Source organism: Trichomonas vaginalis, chromosome II, assembly GCF_026262505.1.
Source record: "Trichomonas vaginalis G3 chromosome II, whole genome shotgun sequence".
Taxonomy (NCBI): Eukaryota; Parabasalia; order Trichomonadida; family Trichomonadidae; genus Trichomonas; species Trichomonas vaginalis.
In genome coordinates, this window is record NC_067204.1 from 15,642,706 (window position 1) to 15,664,621 (window position 21,916).

Below are 21,916 nucleotides of genomic sequence, written 5' to 3' on the forward strand. Positions count from 1 at the left end.
TGCATCACATAAAGAGATAAATGCAAATTGCACAACTTAATATTTTCCTTAAAATTTCTCTTCAGGTTCATACCTAAATAAGCTCTTTTTTTGAAAATTCAATTTTTTCCAAAAATGTATGAATTCAAAAGTTCAGATTATATCTAGTCATTTTCCAACATTAATTTTGTGTTTTAGTTTTTGAGATATTCATTTTATTATACGTATTATTCAGAAAATTAAAAGAATTTGTGAGGGGAAACGGAGGAGATAATAAATATGTAAAGATGGATGAATAGACAATTTGAAAAAAAAGCAATAATTTTGAGTTGTGTTTATTTATCTCTTTATGTGATGCATATTTTCACGATCTGACAGCAGAAATCGAATCAGCGGAGCCAGAAGAATCAGATTACGTGTGGAAAATAGGTTTTGAACGCTTAGATAGGGCTAAAATGAGACTTTATGAGATGTGTTGTATAATTATAGTTTTTGCGATAATGTGTCATGAGATCAGAATATGAAGAGAGTAAATATGTATTATTGTCACAGGTTTATATGTGGGGATAGCTCGATAGAGTCTCTAAAAGAGATTAGTACGTGAGTAAGGCGATTTAATAAACAAAAGAAAGAAATAATTAAATTTTTTTTTTAACTTCGAAAAGATTGTATGAAAGTGTCTTTGATTGTAAGATACATTTAGATCGACAAGAGTGTATTGTGCACTCTTGTCGGTCAAACTTCCGCATTCAAGTTATGAATGCGGAAGATTGTCTCATTCTGGGAGACATGCAGTGACAATGTCTCCCGGAATGAGACATGCAGACCGACAAGAGTGTATTGTGCACTCTTGTCGGTCAAAGTTGCATTCCAATTATGATTGCGAAGATTGTCTCATTCTGGGAGACATGCAGTGACAATGTCTCCCGGAATGAGACATGCAGACCGACAAGAGTGCACAATACACTCTTGTCGGTCGAAGTTTTGCAATCGCGTTGTGATTGCAAAAGATTGTGCTATTCCTGCATATTTTCTACGAGCCTGCTTCATAAAATTGAATCCTTCTATCCAAATTAAATGCGATTTCGCTAATCTTTCATCTAAAATCACTAATCAGAAGCATATTGCAAGTTAACTTGAACCGGCATGTTCCTCCTATCCTGTCTTTCAGTTCTTTCTATCAGCCATGGTTCACAAGGAGGAGAGCTTTGCGCACAATCAGACATAAGATTGCGGCAGAGGAACCGGGAAGAGAGCAGCTTGAAGCGGTAAGATGTCCGAATGCTGTCTCCCAGGTGTATCTGTCAGGCAAAGTTCACAAGGAGGAGAGCTTTGCGCACAATCAAACAGAAGATTGCGGCAGAGGAACCGGGAAGAGAGCAGCTTGAAGCGGTAAGCTGTTTTCAAGTCTTTAGTTAACAAACTTTAACAAAAGACATCTAAAAAATTTGAAATAATTGCAAAATAATGCCGTCAGGTAATGCGCACCTAAGGGAGGTGTTTTGCGGGAGCTGGGGTATCTTGGTGAGTACTCAGGAGGCCAAGAAGGGCACCCAAAACCGACATTTTGCTGACGCATTGTGTAAGCAACCATTCTGATAACCGCTCAAACCGTCGGGACAAAATAATTTATGAAATTATAAGTCATCTTTCTAATACATATTTTTGGAAGGGCGTAAGATACGCCAACTTAAATATATTATTAAATATGAGAAAATCGCTCAACAAAAAAACAATTCTTTCAAAAAGTTTAAAATTTATCTTTCTAATACATATTTTTGGAAGGGCGTAAGATACGCCAACTTAAATATATTATTAAATATGAGAAAATCGCTCAAACAAAAAAAAATTCTTTCAAAAAGTTTAAAAATTATCTTTCTAATACATATCCTATGGAAGGAGTTTACATTCACAAAATAAAAACCAGTTCAAAATCTTATTACTCCTTGAATTAAAATCATTTAATTTCAAATCCATTCCAAATCCTTAAATCTGTATTAAAATCATTTTGCCAACAACCAATACAATACAAATTACATTTCCATATATCTTCTTGTCCATTTTAATTTTTTATCTCATTTTATTTAATTTTATTTAAAGCATATAGACATCGAGATCCTTTACATATAGTTATATAAAAGTCAAATACATAATAAATTCTTAATTCTAGAGATGTCTCAAAATCTCAATTTTTTAATTTAAAATACCTTTCATTTTTCACAGTACTATCACAACAAACAAGCCATTTACTAATTAACACATATAAGAAAAATATCAAATTACAAAACAACTTTCAATATCATTCGCATCGAATTCTATTTTTTCATAATTATCAACTACATGTAAGGGTTTCGTTTTGCGAAAAAAACGTACAATACGCAATTTCGCTAAAAAAACATTTAGCTAGCAATTTCGACCTTTGACTCCACTCAAGACGTTACTTTTTTAATTTTGCGGTATCATATTTTTGGAAAATCTTTATGAATATTATATAAAAAGTCTCTTTAATATCTATATTTCATATTTTTATCGATTTTTAAAGTTTTTGCGAAAAGTATTCAATTATTTTTGCTATTTGGTCGGGTAAATGTCAGATTTGCGACATTTTCTGATATGATATTCAGATTCTACGTTGATAATAATGCTTATAGAACCCTCTTACTATTGTGTCAAAATTGCGAAACCGATAGCAAAAATATCTCGCAATATCAAAATTGAGATATTGAGTGAATTATGCATTATAGAGATTAAAAATCTGATTTGTGAAAACATCTCATCAGTTTCTAGCTAATTCAAAAATCTTTACTATCTTATTCGATTAAAATGAAAAGGGAATAGTTTCATTATGCTTTAAATGACAGCCTTATAATATAATCATAGTTTTCGCTCAATATGCAGCATTTTTTTTCGAAATCTATGGTCAATATCCTAAATACTGATTGCTTTGCATTCATATCTCTTACACTTTCTATACCCACATCACTATTCATTGCTATTCCTATCTTTTTCATTTTTGTTTGTTTCTCATAATTTCTCAAAAAACATGATAACTTGATATTTGTAAATATCATACTTTATAACGTAAATAAGAACTTGACCTATTAAGAAAAGCAGTAATGAAAAAAAATCTGAAATTCATAAAAATTACAAGTTTCTGATGACAATTAGCTTAATTAAACCAGGTACAAGATTATATAATTGTATTTTCTATCCAATTATCCATATAATATCTTATCCAGAAAAAATAACTTGATCAATACCAAATGATTTTTTAACTAGTAAATAAAGTATTTTCTTTACACACACATTGTATATCATAGTTTTTTTTTTTTGGTTTCGCAAAACAACCAAAAATTAATTAGCTATAAAAGTGACAATTTTAGCAAAACGAAACCCTTACTACATGTTATTATATAATATATGTCGGCGCATATTCCACTCTATACAAGTGTCAGACACACTCACACAAAGCTGTGAGATTCATACCTCTATCAGTAGGACTTCTCAAATCAAGAACACATATGTTTCACTATCGCACATCTGTGTAGGATCTAATTAACCCTTTGGACTGGTACTTCAAAATTTGATAATTTGATAATTTCATGTGATATCATCATTTGCCTTTAAAACAACTGTGCGTTAAACTAGACACGTTTCTCTATCATAATGCAAAATATCAAAGTTTGGGAGACTCCCAAAGTGTCTGAAACTGATCATAAGGGTGAAAAACCGTTTTCCAGAAGTTGGGAACGTCGGGTAATCTCAAGAAAAATATCCATAGAAATATATAATTTTTGATTATTTAGATAATCTTGTTGTAAACAGAAATTCATCAAAAGTGACACCTCAGAAAAGCTAAAATATTGAATTTTTGGAACTTTTGATAGAGCACGTTTTTAAATATTAATTAAAGTAAATGTATATTTTGTAAAGATTCTTTTTAATAAAAAAAATAAAATTTTGAAGAAGAACACAAAATCTTCTGAAAAATAATATCACATAAACTCATATTATTTCTAATATATAACTATTTTATATAAAAATCAAATTCAATGATCTTAAAAGCGAAGGATAAACCTCAAAATTTACGAATATAATGAGTGGGAATATAATGCTTATCTATCATAAAACCATATGAAATATCAATTTTTGCTTTACGCCTAATTTTTGACGACAATTAGCAAAAAATGTTAAATGTTAACACTCAGTCCATTTGAATATGAAAAATAAAATTGACTTTGATTAAATGTTTTTATTTATCATGCAATTCTTCTTGCGACCAGAGATTTGAATAAAAGTTCAAAAAATAAGATAGCTTAAAAAATAATATACGGTAGTGTTTACTAATAGATGAATAGTATATAAATTCTATTAAAATGGATTTGATCCAAAAAATATATAAAATTTGATCATAAATAAAATCGTTTTAAATTACTTCTTCATTTAAATTATAACAATTATTTTTGATTTTTATTTATCATCCACATTCAAATTTGAATCTTATCACAAAAGAAGGACTACTTTTATGACTACTGCCAAATCTATAAGCAGAGAATGACTATTTGAAGCTAAAAGAAGAATAGAAGAAGGTGAATCTTACAAAAGTGTGGGAAAGGAAGTTGAATTGGAAAATGGTAAAATTAAATTGAATGTTGCCGAAAATACAATAAGAAGAGCATTCAACTTCAAGAAATCGAATTACCAAAAGTTAGTCGCGGCAGTTCATTGAAAAATACAACAATACACCACATTTATCTCTCGATATTAATCCAAAAACGAATAGTAATTACACTCCTAACGAATTATTCGAAGTTTCAAAATTTTGGTACGAGCCAGAAATGCAAAAATGGGAGTTATATATCAAAGACGAATGGGTCTTAGCAAAATTTGAATAATTACATCATTTTAAATGACAACTAAACAATTTTATTTATGATCAAATTTTATATATTTTTTGGATCAAATCCATTTTAATAGAATTTATATACTATTCATCTATTAGTAAACACTACCGTATATTATTTTTTAAGCTATCTTATTTTTTGAACTTTTATTCAAATCTTTGGTCGCAAGAAGAATTGCATGATAAATAAAAACATTTAATCAAAGTCAATTTTATTTTTCATATTCAAATGGACTGAGTGTTAACATTTAACATTTTTTGCTAATTGTCGTCAAAAATTAGGCGTAAAGCAAAAATTGATATTTCATATGGTTTTATGATAGATAAGCATTATATTCCCACTCATTATATTCGTAAATTTTGAGTAGGGGTAATTTTAGCTAAAAGTGACACGCCTGTAAAAAGTGACGCACCCGTGAAGGGTGTGATTACCGATCGGTAATTTCGACAGTTTAGAATTTAAAATTTTTTATGGAACTGTTGCGAGTTTCATAAAGAATTTAAGGAATATAAGCAAAGATTTGAATCAAAATCTTAGACCTAAGCCGCTCGATTCGCTCGCGGCTTCTGCGAATTACAGATCAGCAAAGAGTTGAATCAAAATCTTCGAACTAAGCCGATCGCTTCGCTCGCGGCTTTCTTTATTATTTTAAATTTGCATATTTCCATCAAAAGTTCATAAGGTAAAAAATTTCGTTTATTTTTACTAAGAAAAAAAAGGTTTTTGATAATAAATTTATTTTATTTCGAAAAAGTAGCAATAATCGTAAAAGGGTATTGATAGGCTTGCTAAAGTAACTAATTTTAGCTGTCAAATACTTTTGTATTTTGAAGTAAATTAGTATAAATTTGTTTTTACTTTTATTTCGAAAAAGTAGCAATAATCGTAAAAGGGTATTGATAAGCTTGCTAAAGTAACTAATTTTAGCTGTCAAATACTTTTGTATTTTGAAGTAAATTAGTATAAATTTGTTTTTACTTTTATTTCGAAAAAGTAACAATAATCGTAAAAGGGTATTGATAGGCTTGCTAAAGTAACTAATTTTAGCTGTCAAATACTTTTGTATTTTGAAGTAAATTAGTATAAATTTGATATTATTTTAACTCCCTTTGAAAACCTCAATTTTCCATACAGAGGGAACGGGAATAGCATCCAATATTCCCTGAGAATGGTTGCGCATTCTCAGTTCCCTCTATATTTCGAACGAAGCTCTCATCGGTCTTTTTTTTAATACTAAACGTTTTTTTCCCCAGTCACTTTTAGCTAAAATTTGGGTTTGCCGTAAATTTTGAGGTTTATCCTTCGCTTTTAAGATCATTGAATTTGATTTTTATATAAAATAGTTATATATTAGAAAATAATATGAGTTTATGTGATATTATTTTTCAGAAGATTTCATTCTATATGCCTATGAAAAGTACTCTCAAAACTAACTTTCCCCTAATTATAATTAAATCTAGAATATTGTATTATGCTTAGTATTATTTCATTTTTCTCATTCAATTTAGAATTTACAAATGTCAAAAAATTGAGAGCTGTCACTTTTGATGAATTTCTGTTTATTACATTTTCAAAGTGTGAAAATTTTTGTAATGAATGCTTCGGGTTCATCAACTGCTAGAAGTTATGAATTCGGAGGCTTCTATACTTCTCGGGGAAGTAAAAATCGAGTAGTGGTAACACCTGAGCAAGTAACTCAACTAAAACAAGAGATAACACAAATGCAAGCAGAAAAGGTATCACTTAAGTCAAAAATTGTAAGAATGCGACAAATAATCAACAAACATGGCGTAATGATTAACAATGTTCTCTCTGAGGGCAAAGAGAGACAAAAATTACAAACTGCAACTCCTTCAGCGATCCAACATCTTTCAAAAACAATTGAACAGTTCAAAAATACAAAGATTGCTCGTGCAAAAGTACTAAACGATCTTAAAAAGAGTGATCAATATTGGAAATCTGTAGAAATCGAGGGAGAAATAATTTCACTTTACCAAGAACAAGTTCGACTCGAGAATGAAGTTAACAACAATTGCATCCAACTTACACAAGCAAAAACAAGAGTTGCATCTGTTTTTGATTTCATTGGCTCTGCAAATGAGATGAATGAAAATATAGACGAATGCAAGTCTGCTATAACGAGTCTAAACAAAAAGCTAGCATCTTACAGGCGAGTTAAGCAGAAAAACCCAAATCCTCTTCCAGAATCTCAAATTCGAAAGAATATAAGCAATCTCAAGATGAAAATTGCTGTAGAAGAAGTTTCGACCAAGAAAACAGAAGAAAACGCTGATCAAGCCATTAGAGATTTAGATCAAATAATAGATGATATGATTGCTCGAATTCGCGATGCAATATCCAAAAAGGCTATATAGATTTGTATGTAAAAGTTTGTTTTTCAAAATATATATTATTTTCAAAAAATGTATTTTAATTTTTTTGGGTTATAATTCTATAGCTAAAATAGTTTCACCATTCCATGACCATGACCCATCATTGCAAAATATTGTTCATTAAACTATTTTAGCTATAGAATTATAACCCAAAAAAATTAAAATACATTTTTTGAAAATAATATATATTTTGCCGAAGTTGGCATGCTTGCCCAAACGAATAAATTATAAACCCATTTTCTATAATCACTTTGACATGAAATTATTCAAATTTTTTACCTAAAGAATTGTTGTAAGTTTATACCTCCGCACTACAGATCACTAAACATTATTCAATTCATTCCGATAAAAAGTATCATGATATGTTTTTTACTATAGTGCAAACATTTTTTGGAACCTGCGGTTTTTCAGAAAAAAAAATCCATCATATTTTAAATTCACTGTAAAGAGAATTTCTATTTAATTAATGCGTTGAACATTACGACGTTCAAGCATTCTTTCAAATGATTTCAAATCATTGTGTCAAAAATTTCTGAAAATATCCCAACGTTTAATTTGTATATACGATATCGTTATGCTTCAGAATATTTCAGCGTCCCACCTTTTCAGCGTAGACGAATGAAATATAACATTTATTTATTTGATGCTTCGTTCTGAATGATGCCTATTTGATTTGTAAAAAATGAACATATGAAAATAATTGAACTAAATTATCTGAATATTAACTTAATAAAGAATAATATTTCTGACAAATAAAATTGAGAATCTTTTCAATATTTGAGTTAAGGACAGATTATTTATTGAATTATCTTCATTTCACAATTTTTTACGAATTTTATGATGTTTGTAAACTATGCATAAATATGAAAACTTTTCCATCTTCAGATCCAGTACTTTTTTTTAAATTGAGGCTTTTCTCAATTTTTGTTAAAATATTATAGAAAAACTTAATTCTATTTCATTATGATTATGATCGGTTTCCTCTTATGTGTGATCGATAAATATACCTAGGGTTGTACAAACTGGCACAATTTTGCGGGCCGCCTGCCAGGAGCTGGCACGCGGCCAAAATCAAAAAAGTGGCCAAAAATCGGGCCTCGTGGCGTGGAAAGGATGTCGCCCTTCGGGCTCCACCCTTTCCACGCCACTCGGCCTATGACCACAATTATATAATATGCTCATTATTATTTTTTTCTTCTTTTTCCCTTTTCCCTTCCTTTTTTTCTAGTTTTGGAAAGGAAAAAGTAAAAAATTTAATAATTAATTTTATTACTATGAAAATATACTTTTTAGCTTATATTGTAAGCTGTGAGAGTTTTAAGTGATGGAAGATATAAATCAAACTTGAAATTCAACAAATCTTGTTATGATTAAGTTGAATATTGTACTCTAATTAAGAGTTTTCAGTTATGAACTCAGGTATTATATAATAAAAGTATAACTCAAGATAATAAAGAGGTTTTTAAAATGTAGATCTGAAAATCAAACTACCATGTTTGATATGATTAAGTTGAATAATGTTATTTTATTAAATGGTTCAAATCTGTGAAATCGGCAATTACAAATTAAAGGCGTAGTTCAAAAAATTAAAGAGATTTTAAAAATTTAATATCAGAATTAAACTAAAAAAAGGATTTAGTTATTTCAGTAATTATCAGAAAAGGTTAAAAAGATAGGGTAAGTAATGAGACTTGAGTGAGATGTGAGAAATCATATGTAAATAATTAGATATCTGATGAGTAAGGTAGTAATGAGAGTTAAGATCTGGTTAGTAAGGTAGTAATGAGAGTTAAGATCTGGTTAGTAAGGTAGTAATGAGAGTTAAGATCTGGTTAGTAAGGTAGTAATGAGAGTTAAGATCTGGTTAGTAAGGTAGTAATGAGAGTTAAGATCTGGTTAGTAAGGTAGTAATGAGAGTTAAGATCTGGTTAGTAAGGTAGTAATGAGAGTTAAGATCTGGTTAGTAAGGTAGTAATGAGAGTTAAGATCTGGTTAGTAAGGTAGTAATGAGAGTTAAGATCTGGTTAGTAAGGTAGTAATGAGAGTTAAGATCTGGTTAGTAAGGTAGTAATGAGAGTTAAGATCTGGTTAGTAAGGTAGTAATGAGAGTTAAGATCTGGTTAGTAAGGTAGTAATGAGAGTTAAGATCTGGTTAGTAAGGTAGTAATGAGAGTTAAGATCTGGTTAGTAAGGTAGTAATGAGAGTTAAGATCTGGTTAGTAAGGTAGTAATGAGAGTTAAGATCTGGTTAGTAAGGTAGTAATGAGAGTTAAGATCTGGTTAGTAAGGTAGTAATGAGAGATCTGCGGGCAGTAATGATACATCTATGAGTACATAACTAAAACCTGAGTTCTATGAGCGAAATCTGAGAGCTAAAAGCCGAGAGATCTAAGGTAAGTAATGAGAGAAGAGAATTTGAAATTTTACAAAATACGTTTACTCATACAAAATAATTCGCATTCTTTTATAACGAATCTCAATGCCAATTAATACATAAAACAGATTTTAGCAATCAATTGCAAGATTTAGAAAGATTTTATTTATAATCTCAGCCAAATTAACAAATATTTTATTGATTTCGTAAAAAATAGCAATAAAACATAAAAATATGACATTCTATTTTTCCAAAAAAAATTCAAAAATCAATTTTTAACATGAAATTTATATTTTTTAATTTTTTTTTAAATTTTGAATTTTTTTTGGAATTTTCAACCATGTCAAAAGTCGGGATCTACAAATGTATTCTCTTTGACATAGGATAAAAACATCCTTTCTTATAATTTCATTGTAAAATAAAATTTTCTTAAATTTATTGAATCCAAACTCAACTTTGCAACATTTTATTATCATAAAAACTAAGAAACATCAGGTAAACTTCAATTTGGAGAGCTTAAAATCATATCTAAATTGAAAAATAAGGGGAAAAAATTGTAAAAAAAAATCTCATTAGATGGGGCAAAAAGTGACTTTTTTAATGTGTTTTTTAAAAAAATCGTGCCAGCTGGCCAAAAAAGGTGTGCCAGCAGGCGTGCCAGTTTGTACAACCCTAAATATACCGTTCATAACGCAAACTCGTATAAGATTGAAAGTCTCGGAGAGTGTACTATCTCATTTGACCCACCTGAGCCAGGAGAAGATACATATGTTGCATTTTTAAATCCAGAGAATTTCCGAACAAGTACAGCAAACCATCTTGAACTGGTTTTTAAAAATATTTGTGAGATCACGATTAAATCATCATCAGAAAATCAAACACTTTATTTTTCATTCATAAAAATTGCTACAGGTTTTTGTGAAACTGTTGACTTCTATTTCACTCGCGGTGATCATTATTTTAGCATGTGGACACTTCCAAAATATGCGAAAGCATGTTTTATTTACCCAGCATGGGAAGGAGTTGATTTTAATTTTGAAAACACTGATCCGTATGCAAATTCAGAATTTTTTGATTCTGATTCTTCCCAGCATACTCCTTATTTTGCATTTAATTTAATTCAAAGATTCAGAAGAAATAGCACTACGGAAAGCTCATCGTACACTCATCAGTTTTCAAAATTCGATGTTCGACATCCAATTGTTGTCAAAAACTTCCATATTTGGTATAATGAAGATGATCAGACATTTAAAACGAATTCTGATAAGTCTTATAATTTTGGTGCCACATTATGTCCAAATAATCTCCCAGGTGTGCCGCACAAAGCTCAAAAGCGAATTAAAATAATCAAAAGGCATAATCAAACAATCAAGTATTAAATGACTAAAAAGTTAATTTGATACAAATATGTAAAATGTTGTTTATACAGTATTTATATACTAATCAAAATGAGCAGTATTATATATGACTTTGTGTTGCTTGTTGGTGTTTTTTTTTGTCTGCAAGATACCTGCGAAATGATTGAATAGGTATTCAACTTAAGTTTATATTTTAATAAATTTGCTTACCTTGTTAAATATCTAAAAGAAAAGACCATTAGATCCTTTTAAATTCATGAAATTTAGAAACAATGATGGAAACAGAATTTTTCTATGAAGAATAATTATTCACATGTTGATCCAATATGATCAAAAATGCTTTCTTTTGGTTCTGCAAGATTTGATTTGATAAAAGTGACAATATTGAAAAAAATCTTTTTTAAGACCACATTTACGCCCATCTGACTTTAATTCAATTTTTTTGACAATCGGCGTGCAGCATCATTGAAAATAAACCATGTCTTAGGAGTATTAGTGTACCATATGGGTGTACTTACCACTTTCTGACATTCTCTCAATTTTTTGACACTCAAGCTTTATATGCTAATCCTATATGATCAAAGCTAATATTTTTGATCGGGAAAAAGTAATTATAAATCACTACATAGTACTTCATATGGCTTTTATACTTTTTTGTTATTAAAATGAAGGTATGCTAATATTATGACTTAAATATTTAGCAAACATTCTCAGAATTGCAACAATCATAATGTAAAACACTATGTTCGACAAAAATAAGTCATAAAACACTATTCTTTATTCATAAAATAATTGAAAATTATTTTAAACATAAAACAAATACAATCTATCCGAAATCTTCTACGACTAGTTTTTGTATTAACATCTTATCCTTGATATATTTTTGGTCTTTTCTTATTCGATAAATATAGAATGAAACAATTATTATTGAAATTACAGCGGCAATGACTGATAAACTAATAATAACCTTGATTGTCTTGCTCATTCCTACATGGTAATACGGACAAACGAGTTTGCTACTGTTGAAATATTTTCCTCCGAATGTTTTTTTATTATAATTAAGTGAACATTGGACAGAATCACAGGAAATAGCATTTACAAGGAAATCTCCAACAACTGTAGTGTTTCCGCAGTAAATAATTTCTTTAATTTCTGCTTCAGCGAAAGCATCATCTGCAATTGAGTCAATGTTTGAATATATGTAAATATGAAGATCTTGGCTTTGAACAAATCGACTTGGAAGAGAAATTGAGCTTTTTTGATCTAAAATTATTAAATTTTTCAAATATGGACAAAAACACAGCGAAGGAATCGTTGTTACTGAGGAACTGTCAAATGTAACATTGCGAATCAATGATTGATTAATAAATTTGAGTATCTCATAATTATTTGAATGAAAAACTAATTCATTTAAATGAAAGAGATCTCCAAACACATCATCGTTTATTTTGATAAGCGGATCCATGCAGATTGTGATCTTTTTCAGAATTTCTGAATCTTCAAAAGCTCTAGAACCAATAAATTGGAGTTTTTCCGGAAGAACTAGTTCATCCATGGCAAAACAAGAATTAAATGCCATATCTCCTATAATTTCTAGTGACTTTGGTAACTCAATTTTGATTAATTCTGAACAACTCAAAAACGCCGAAGCATTGATAGCTCTGAGTGATTCAGGAAAGTTTATATGAACTAAAGAACGACAACCATAAAATGAATTGTTGCCAATAACGGTCAAATTATTTGGAAAAACAATTTTAATGGTATTTTTGCATGAATCAAAGCAATGATCGGCTATTTCTTTTATTTTAGTATCTTTAAGGTCAATAGAGGCTAGAGTGCATCTTGAGAAGCCCTTTTCACCAATTTTTGTTAATTCGATACCAAATTTGAAATCTTTCAAAGAAGAACAACCATAGAATGCAGAATTACCTATTTCGGTTACTTTATTGAGTGGAGAAACAATAGTTAAATTCGTGCAAAAAGATGCAAAAGAATCAGGGATTTTTGTTAGTTCTTTTGGCAAGAGAAGCTTTTGTAATGAACTGCACAATGAAAATATACCTGAAGAAAGTGCAGGATTGCCATGGCCGAACTCAACTTTTGATAATTTTTGACATTCCGAGAAAGAATTCTCTTTAATTGATCTCAAACTATCACCAAAACTTATTGTCTCAAGATTGCACCGATAGAAAGAATATGAACCTATTTCTTTGATGGAATTAAAATTAAATTGTCTTAATTTTGAACATCTTGAGAAAGCACTGTTTTCAACAACTTCTATACTTTCAATATTGATGATTTCTTCTAGATTTTCACAATCTTCAAATGTTCTGTCTTTGATAATTTTGATAAATTTTGGTAAAATAACTTTTGTAAGATTTGAGCAACCACTAAATGATCTTGCATCGATTAGTGTATTATTGCTGTTAAACACAGCTTCTGTCAACTGTTTACAATCTCTGAAATTGTGTGATGAAAGAGTTTCTAAGCTGCTTGGTAATGAAAGAGTGGCAAGTTTGTAACAACCAGAGAATGCTTGAACACCAATGATCTTCAATGCGTTAGAAAACGTAATCGTTGTCAGATTTGTACAACCAAAGAAACTTCGTGCAAAGATCTGTTCTAAATTTGGTGGAAAATTGAGTTGCTTTATTCCTTCACATGATTGAAATGCATAATTTTTGATAATTCGCAGACTTTTTGGGAAGATTTCTTTTATATCTGCGTCAGCGAAAGCATCAATTGCAACCGAGCCAATGTTCGCAAAAATGTAAATAGAAAGGTATCCAGAAACAAAATAACTTGGAATAGAAATTGAATTAATTGGATTAATAATCGTCAAATTTTCCAAAAATATGAAGTCGCTAATACAAGGAAATGTTACTATTAAGTCAGAGTTAAAGACTATCTTGGTAATGTTTGATTTATTGGTAAATTTAAGTATATCAAAATTATTTGAGAGAAAATCGAGCTCATTCAGCATCAAAAGATCGTTAAACGCAGTATCACATATTATAAAATCGCTTTTCAAAGCAGTTGTTATTTTTTTCAAGTTAGGAGTTGCAAAAAATGCTCTTTCACCAATATATTCAATAGTTTTGGGGAGAAACAGCTCTTTCAGATCAAAACAAAGCAAAAACGCCATTTCACCGATGTATTCCAGTGATGCTGGCCAATTAATGTCAGATAATGCTATACATTCCTCAAAAGCAGAGGCGTTTATTACTTTTAATGTATCAGGAAGGGTAACATGACTTAAATCAGTGCACAATGCAAACGCTCCGATATTAATACTTGCTATCGGTTTTGGTAAAACAACAGAATTTAAATTTGAACAACCGTAAAAGGAAATAGGGCCAATTTCTGTTAAGGTACATTGTTCAAATGTGACAGAAGTCAGTCCGGTGCATGATTCGAAAGCACTTTCTCCAATTTTAGTCAAATACTGATAAAATGAAACTTTTTGTAAATTATAGCATTCTCTAAATGCGCAATCACCTACTTCTTTTAATTCATCACCAAGATATGCGTTTTTTAGATTTTCACATCCATCCGCAAAATAATCAGGAATTTTGGACTGTTTTATTGACATACTTAACTTATTTAAGGAGGCACAGTGTGAAAAAGTTCCTTCTGATAGTTTTGTATCGATTAAATAAAACTCAGCGTAAGATAAATTTTGACAATTTGAGAAACTGTATTCACCAATAGATTTTAATTCGCTACCAAACATTGCTACACCAATGTTGCTATTTTGAAAAGAAAAGGAACCTATTTCGATTAAATTTTCGAAAGTAAAATCCCAAAATTTTGAACAGTTAGTAAACGCTTTGTCTTCAATAATCTCAATATTTCCAGTGTTAACTAGTTTTGTGAGATTTCTGCAGTTTTCGAATTGACTTTCTCTGATAATTTTTGTCGATTTTGGTAGAGTGACATTTGTGAGTGATAAGCAGCCAGAAAATGCTGCAGCACTAATATTTGTATCTGATGCATTGAATGCAACTTCTGTAAGTTGAGTACAGTCTTGAAAACTTGAACGTTCGAGGCTTTCTAAGCTTGAAGGAAGAGAAAGAGTAGAAAGACTTGAGCAATTGCAGAATGTATAACTATTTATTATTTTCAGTGCATTGGAAAATGTAACTGTTGTTAAGTTTAAACATCCTATAAAACTTTGTTTGCCGATTCGTTCTAAATTTGGTGGAAAATTGAGATGTATTAAACCTTCACAATGTGCAAATGCTAAATTTCCTATAACGCGGAGACTTGTTGGGAAAATAATTTTTGTATAATTAGAACAGTTCTCGTATTGAGATTCATTGATTTCAGTAACACCATCCTCAATAACAAGAGTATCTTCCCCGTTGAACTGCTCTGATATTACGGAAGCAAAAAGATAAAAACAAATCATGAATATCTGAATTCAAATTTCACAGAAAAATTGAATATACTTCTGAATTCATAAATTGAATTCTTGTTATGAAATTACCCTGAAATATTTAACATTAGGTACATGATCTAAAAGTGGCGTTCCTCTTCTTTTTAAGATAAAAGTGACTGATTGCTTCTTTTCAGTTTCCTACACTAGAAATGAAAGCAATGGCTGAAAGAGACTAATTTTCCTATTCAACTAGTAGCCATGTTAATTAGAATGCTTATTCCATTCTTTATAGTTCTTTTTGTTTATCCAGATGAGATTAACTTTCTTATCAAAATGCAGATCCCTGGCATGACAGGGTCTTGGAAAAACTTGTATCACGTATCTATCGCATTGAAGAAGAAGACGTTGAAAACATGATTGGTTTAATGAGTGCTTTTCTATTTTCTTTAAGGGTGCACTTATGCCATCTGACTTTAATTCAAAATTCTGACAACTGGCGAGGAGCGTAATTGAAAAATAACATTAAAGATCATAATTGAAAGTCGTGTCATACGGGGGTAAGTGCACTCTTAAATAGCCAATGCTGTTGGTTGGATAATATAAAGAGTTATGTATTTTTTTTTATTAAAACAATCAATAATTTTATTATTAAACATTTTGTGTTTCAAAGAATGAGTTATTTGGTTTGATCTTTTGCACGCAAAGCTTCCAATGAGCAGTGAATGCATTCATATCATTAATAAGGGATTTCGTGTATTCCTGGAACTCATCAATTCTCTTCTTTAGTTTCTCTTCGTATTCATCGAAACATCTGTTTCTTTCGACAATTGCGCCATGATGTAAAACAGTATCAAGAGAAGACAAAACAACACCAGATTCTTTATCATTGGATGGTTCGGCAGCTACAGTCTTTTCTGTCTTTGCTGGTCTCTTCTTCTTTCTTGAACCAGATCTCTCTGATTTCTCAGCTGTTCCTGTTCCTTCTGTTGGTGTTTGTGGATTCAAAGGAGACATTTGTGCAGGCAATGCTGGCCATTGTCTTATCTTTACGTTTCTTGTCTGATCAACTGGTCCATTTCCTTCTTGTCTCATCTTTTCTTTGAGTAATTCCTTCATTGTCTTTCTCTTAGCGCCAGGAGCTGCTCCTTGTTTCAAATCGTCTGTTAAAATGAATCCATCGAACAATTGGAGACACATTTGGCTGACAACAGGAATATGTGTCATAAACAACTGCGCAACATGTTTTTCCGCAGATAAAACACCGCCTTGGAACTCCATGATTGTTTTAGATTCCTTGGCAGTTCTATCTTGTTCTTGGTTAATCAATTGCGCGAATTGTTCACTGTTATTTGGATCAGCTAAAGCAGGCGTCAAATTCTGTTTGTTCTTTGTTCTTTCAGCTTGTAATTGCTTCATGTCGACCTCGAATTTCTGTTGTACATCAGATCTGGCTGTAACAACCATTTGGTCGTAATATTTCTCGAAGCAATCGAATATAACTTTTGCAGCTGATCTCGCAACAGTTGATGCATTAATTACTTGTGATCTGAATCTCAAAACGCTTTGTTCTGTAACAGATTGGCTTGATTCAATGAGCTTTGTCCATCTTTGCTGCATATTGTCAACGAGTTCTTGTTGTGCTGGAGGAATCTGTTCTGTCCTTGTGATTCCGATCTTTCTTCCCTTCAATGTGTTATAGTAATCAGTTGAAGATTTATTAACGGCAGCAGTGAAATCTTGACCGATGTTTTGTAAGTGTTGAGAGAAAGATAAAGTACTTTCTGTTTTATCTTCAGTTTTATCAACTTTGTCTGTTGCTTTCGCTTTGACATCTTGTTTCTTTGGAGCTTCTTTTGGTTTGGAATCTCTTTCTGATTTCTTCGATTTCGGACGTTTTCCTTTGGAATCTGAGCCTTTTGCAGTTGGTGATTCCATTGGAGCAACTTTATCTCCACCTTCATCACCTAAATCTATTGTATAACCAATGGGTTCCGTTGAAACATTTGATGTCAAAAGTGACAAATAATTTCCTCTTTTTGCCATCAAAACTCTTATGTTATCCAAAGATTCGAACTGCTTCAACATGACTTGTTGAGGTTCTCCTGATACATAAGCCTGTGCTTCTGTTGCTTTTTGTATTGCGAAGTCGATTTCGGACTCCCTTGATTTGTTTCTCGCCAACAAAGTTTCGAATTTCGATTTCGCTTCCATTTCCATTGAATTTAATTGTTCGATGAAACTTACATCAGCTTGATGTATTGGCATCAAAGAATCGAAGTTCTGGAGGATCTCCTGGCATCTCTGGTTGATCTGGTCGAGTTGTCCATTTGCGTTTTCTCTCATCTTACCTATAACGATGTCAACTTGTTCTTTCATTCTTCCGAAATATTCATTTGCCATGTCTGTTTCTTCTTGTGGACATCCTTCATCACCAACGATGTTTTTGATGAATCTCTCGTTAGAATCATTCGTGAACTTCTGGAGATTGTCAATCTCTTTCATCAAGTCTTGTCTAGTTGCTTCTAAACTTGCATTGAACTGGCGTTCGCTGATATGTAAATTTTGACCCAAAACTGAGAAATTCGTGGAACTTTTCTCGTTGTTTAAGTCATTTACATATGTATCAAGTTTCTCGCATTCCTTTTCTAGCGCTGTCTTCTTTCTGGCAATCAATCCTTCGATGTTTGTGTTGGATTGGTTGAATTGAGCAACAGCATGTCTGAAATGCTTCTCTAATTGGACTTTCCTTGATTCTATTTGAAGGGTTCTTGCCTGTGCAATGTTTAGTTCAATTGCATTGGCTCGTGGAGCGTGAGTTCTTAATCTCTCATTTAATTGATCGACTAAATCTTGTTTAACTTGGGTATCGCTCACACTCCTCATCTGATTGGAATAAATACTATTAATATCAGTGATAATTATTCGTCTGAACTGGTTAATCCAATCAATAATATCTGTATTGAACGGAGTATATACGTAAACTATGATGTTTCCGTCGACTTTAGGAAGGGTCTCTGTAACAGAGAATTCTGGGGCTTCGACTTCTTCGAATTCGTCGCCTTTTCCTTTTTGGCCGGGTTTCTTCGGTCTTGGCGGTGGTTTGGCCGGCTTTTTCGGTGGTGCCTTGCCTTTTCCTTTGCCGTGAGCTGATACCTCAGGTTCGTCGGTGTATTCGTCGATCGGGGGAATGACTGCGATCGATTCAATTTCTTCAAATTTGGCGCCGTTCTCGAGACTGAATGAGAATACATTGAGAGCTGTTGTCTTCGACTCCTTGGCCTTTGGAGTACGTCTAGGAGCCCTGGAATTGGACTTTTGACGAGTTGATGCTGATGTATTGAGAGCTGTTGCTTCATCGAACTCTGTACTGTTTGCAGTCTTCTTCATCTTGAGTTTTGTGAGCATATTGGTCTCTGATGATTCGTAAATTGAAACTAATTCGCCTGGTTGTTTTTCAATTATGGCTAAAACCTTCTTGTAGTGCTCCCTGTATTCGGCTTCGATCTTGGATAATGTTTGCTTGCAGTCATCAACACATTGTTTGATCTTTTGAGCATCAACAAGAGTAGTGATTTCATTTGTCTTTTGTGTAAGGGTTTGTTCGTAACCATCAAGTAGCTGAGTACTTTGTTCATCGACTGTCTTCTGTTCTGTCTCGTAATTCTGCTTAAATGTGTTTAATTTAGTTGTATATTCTGCATAATCGTTAATAAGTGGAGTTACAAACTCTTTGATCGATTCAAATGATTTTCTAAGAGCGACTTTGCGGTTTTCCCAGTATTTTGTTAATTTTTCAACAACTGTTGCATTATATTTTTGACTTGCGCGTAATAACGGGGTAATTTCAGCAATGGCTGCACTTGATTCTGTCTCCTCTTTAAGAGTAACGAGCTCTTGTTCGAGTTTCTGTAAGTATTCCGCATTTTCGTTGTTAACTTCGTCAACTTTCGCTTGTAATTTAGCTGTAAACTGTTTAATGAACTCTGCATGCAATGATAATATGTCTTCTACCTCTGCCCACCACTTATTCAGATCATCCATCGAAAATTGTGCTGGAGGAGCGACAAGAGATATATTTTGCAGTAATTTCTTGCAGCAAAGTGTAAATCGTCCTTGTTCTTGATGGAAGTTTTCGTAAAATGGCATAAGATCGATGGTATTATTCGGATTAAATTTGTTTTTAGCGTCAGCAACGAGACTATTGAATCTATTTGCTTTCCATTCGTCAGTTCTATGCTGAAACTCATCCATTAATGATGCGTTTTGCCTCATAACTCCTAATTCTATTGTGAAAAATGTTTTAATCAGTTCTTGCTTGTTCCTAAGGTAATTTACGTTAAGTGTTGAGACACAACGAGGTAATTTATCTGCATAAGCAACAGGCATTTGTGGTATAATATCTTGAGATTCGTTAAAACATTCTTCAACTAATGGATGTAATGATTTAAATGTGTTGTCATAAAGCTCCATGCAGTCTGTTTTAAGATTTCTCGATTTTTCTAGTAGTTCATCAGATAATTTTTGTAGTTTTTCCTTTAAAACGTCATAATGTTCTTGAGTTGTACCGAGAGAGTCGCAAATTGCTTTTTGATTCGTCAATATTTCGGATTCTGCTTGACGGTAAAGCATCATTTTATTTGCCATTTGCATTCGACATTCTGATGATTGCGAATTCGCCTTATCTTGCAATTTTTTAACTATCTGAGAATATTTTGAAGCTAACCGTTCCTGATAACGAGCTAAAACACCACTTGAACCTTGTGGTTCGTCAGCTCTGTTCTTAGAAACGGATAACAAAGACATTCTTATTGATAACGAATCTTGCGGTTTGACACGCAATATTTTCTTCTTCACTATCTAAACATTTTCAATGAATATAAATAGAAAATTCGGTATCTACCATAACTACTTGTTAAACTAATTAAAATAACTAAGATACTGAAAATGGAAAAAGGTTCATTTATTATTTTTGACAAAATTTTCAGGGGGTTGTAAATCTTAAAATAACTAGATGAATAAGGAATAAATCCCAGCATGATGTGCATCATCATATTAAACACTATATGTAAGGCTGGTAATTCTATTAACACCTTTGAAGTTCTATAGTTTTTGAGCAGATAATTTTGATAGTTTCCAAAACTCTTATATTTCAAATTAAAGTGCGCAAATGCATTTAAATGAGAGCAAAAAGAGAACAATTTCCCGGAATCGTTTTTTGCGCATTTTTTGCATACTATGTAAAACCCTCAAAAATAAATAGACAAGCTACGTCCAAATTGCGAACAATTTCTTAAATTGTTTTTTTTTAGTTTGTGGAGTTGCACTTTGAGTGCTGTACTCCTATTTAATCTTCAAAAAACTTTTAAAAAATGTAGCAGATCTTTTTCAATGTAAAATAATTTTATCGGAAAAAGAATTATTAGATATTTGTAGCACCATGTTTAACTAAGAAAGTAATAATATTTGTTGCTTCAATTTTAGTGGCAATACTAAGAGGGCATTCATTAACATCGAAAGAATATGATAAAACAATGATAAATATGAAAAGAAAGATAATGTCATAAAATAATGATAAATATGAAAAGAAAAGGAATATGATAAAGCAATGATAAATATGAAAGAAAACAGAATGTCATAAAACAATGATAAATATGAAAAGAAAGATAATGTCATAAAACAATAATAAATATGAAAAGAAAGATAATGTCATAAAACAATGATAAATATGAAAAGAAAAGGAATATGATAAAGCAATGATAAATATGAAAAGAAAGAATATGTCATAAAACAATGATAAATATGAAAGAAAACAGAATGTAACAAAACAATGATAAAAATGAAAAGCAACAGAATGTAACAAAACAATGATAAATATGAAAGGAAACAGAATGTAACAAAAAGATAATAAATATGAAAAGAAAAAGAATATCATAAAGCAATGATAAATATGAAAATAAAGAAAATGTAATAAATCAACGATAAATATGAAAAGAAAAAGAATATCATAAAGCAGTGATAAATATTACAAGAAAAAGAATATAATAAAATAATGATAAATATGAAAAGAAAGAGAATGTTATAAAACAATGATAAACATGAAAAGAAAGAGAATAAGTATCATGTTAACATCTGCACCATTCTCTACTAGGAATTGGACAATTTCTATTGAATTCGCATTGATTGCTATAGTAAGAGGACATTCATTAATATTGAAAGAATTTCATAAAACGATGATAAATATGGAAATAAAGATAATGTAATAAAACAATGATAAATATGATAAGAAAGATAATGTGATAAAACAATGATAATAATGAAAAGAAAGAGAATGCCATAAAACAATGATAAATATGAAAATAAAGATAATGTGATAAAACAATGATAATAATGAAAAGAAAGAGAATGCCATAAAACAATGATAAATATGAAAATAAAGATAATGTGATAAAACAATGTTGAATATGTAAAGAAATATAATATAATAAAACAATGATAAATATGAAAAGAAATATAATGGAATATAACAA

The 21,916-nt window shown here is 31.0% G+C and overlaps 4 protein-coding genes across 4 annotated transcripts, besides 6 other annotated features; 2 read left to right on the forward strand and 2 right to left on the reverse strand.

The window, feature by feature from the left end:
• Positions 1–3,792: 3,792 nt before the first annotated feature.
• Positions 3,793–3,830: a mobile genetic element.
• A 1,414-nt stretch (positions 3,831–5,244) lies between these two features.
• Positions 5,245–6,164: a mobile genetic element.
• A 247-nt stretch (positions 6,165–6,411) lies between these two features.
• Positions 6,412–6,448: a mobile genetic element.
• Positions 6,449–6,475: 27 nt separating this feature from the next.
• On the forward strand, positions 6,476–7,258 carry TVAGG3_0551230 (uncharacterized protein; the record flags this gene model as incomplete). The annotated part of the gene is made up of 1 exon (XM_001323244.1): positions 6,476–7,258. One exon carries the CDS (start codon positions 6,476–6,478, stop codon positions 7,256–7,258), a length of 783 nt encoding a protein of 260 aa, XP_001323279.1.
• Positions 7,259–10,615: 3,357 nt separating this feature from the next.
• Positions 10,616–11,029, forward strand: TVAGG3_0551240 (uncharacterized protein; the record flags this gene model as incomplete). The annotated part of the gene is made up of 1 exon (XM_001323243.1): positions 10,616–11,029. One exon carries the CDS (start codon positions 10,616–10,618, stop codon positions 11,027–11,029), a length of 414 nt encoding a protein of 137 aa, XP_001323278.1.
• A 482-nt stretch (positions 11,030–11,511) lies between these two features.
• Positions 11,512–11,543: a mobile genetic element.
• Positions 11,544–11,834: 291 nt separating this feature from the next.
• Positions 11,835–15,419, reverse strand: TVAGG3_0551260 (leucine-rich repeats (6 copies)-containing protein; the record flags this gene model as incomplete). The annotated part of the gene is made up of 1 exon (XM_001323242.1): positions 11,835–15,419. The coding sequence occupies one exon, from the start codon at positions 15,417–15,419 to the stop codon at positions 11,835–11,837; it is 3,585 nt and encodes a 1,194-aa protein (XP_001323277.1).
• Positions 15,420–15,835: 416 nt separating this feature from the next.
• Positions 15,836–15,961: a mobile genetic element.
• A 76-nt stretch (positions 15,962–16,037) lies between these two features.
• Positions 16,038–20,192, reverse strand: TVAGG3_0551280 (coiled-coil domain-containing protein 180 family; the record flags this gene model as incomplete). Its single annotated transcript, XM_001323241.1, has 1 exon — positions 16,038–20,192. The coding sequence occupies one exon, from the start codon at positions 20,190–20,192 to the stop codon at positions 16,038–16,040; it is 4,155 nt and encodes a 1,384-aa protein (XP_001323276.1).
• Positions 20,193–20,337: 145 nt separating this feature from the next.
• Positions 20,338–20,583: a mobile genetic element.
• Positions 20,584–21,916: the final 1,333 nt, after the last annotated feature.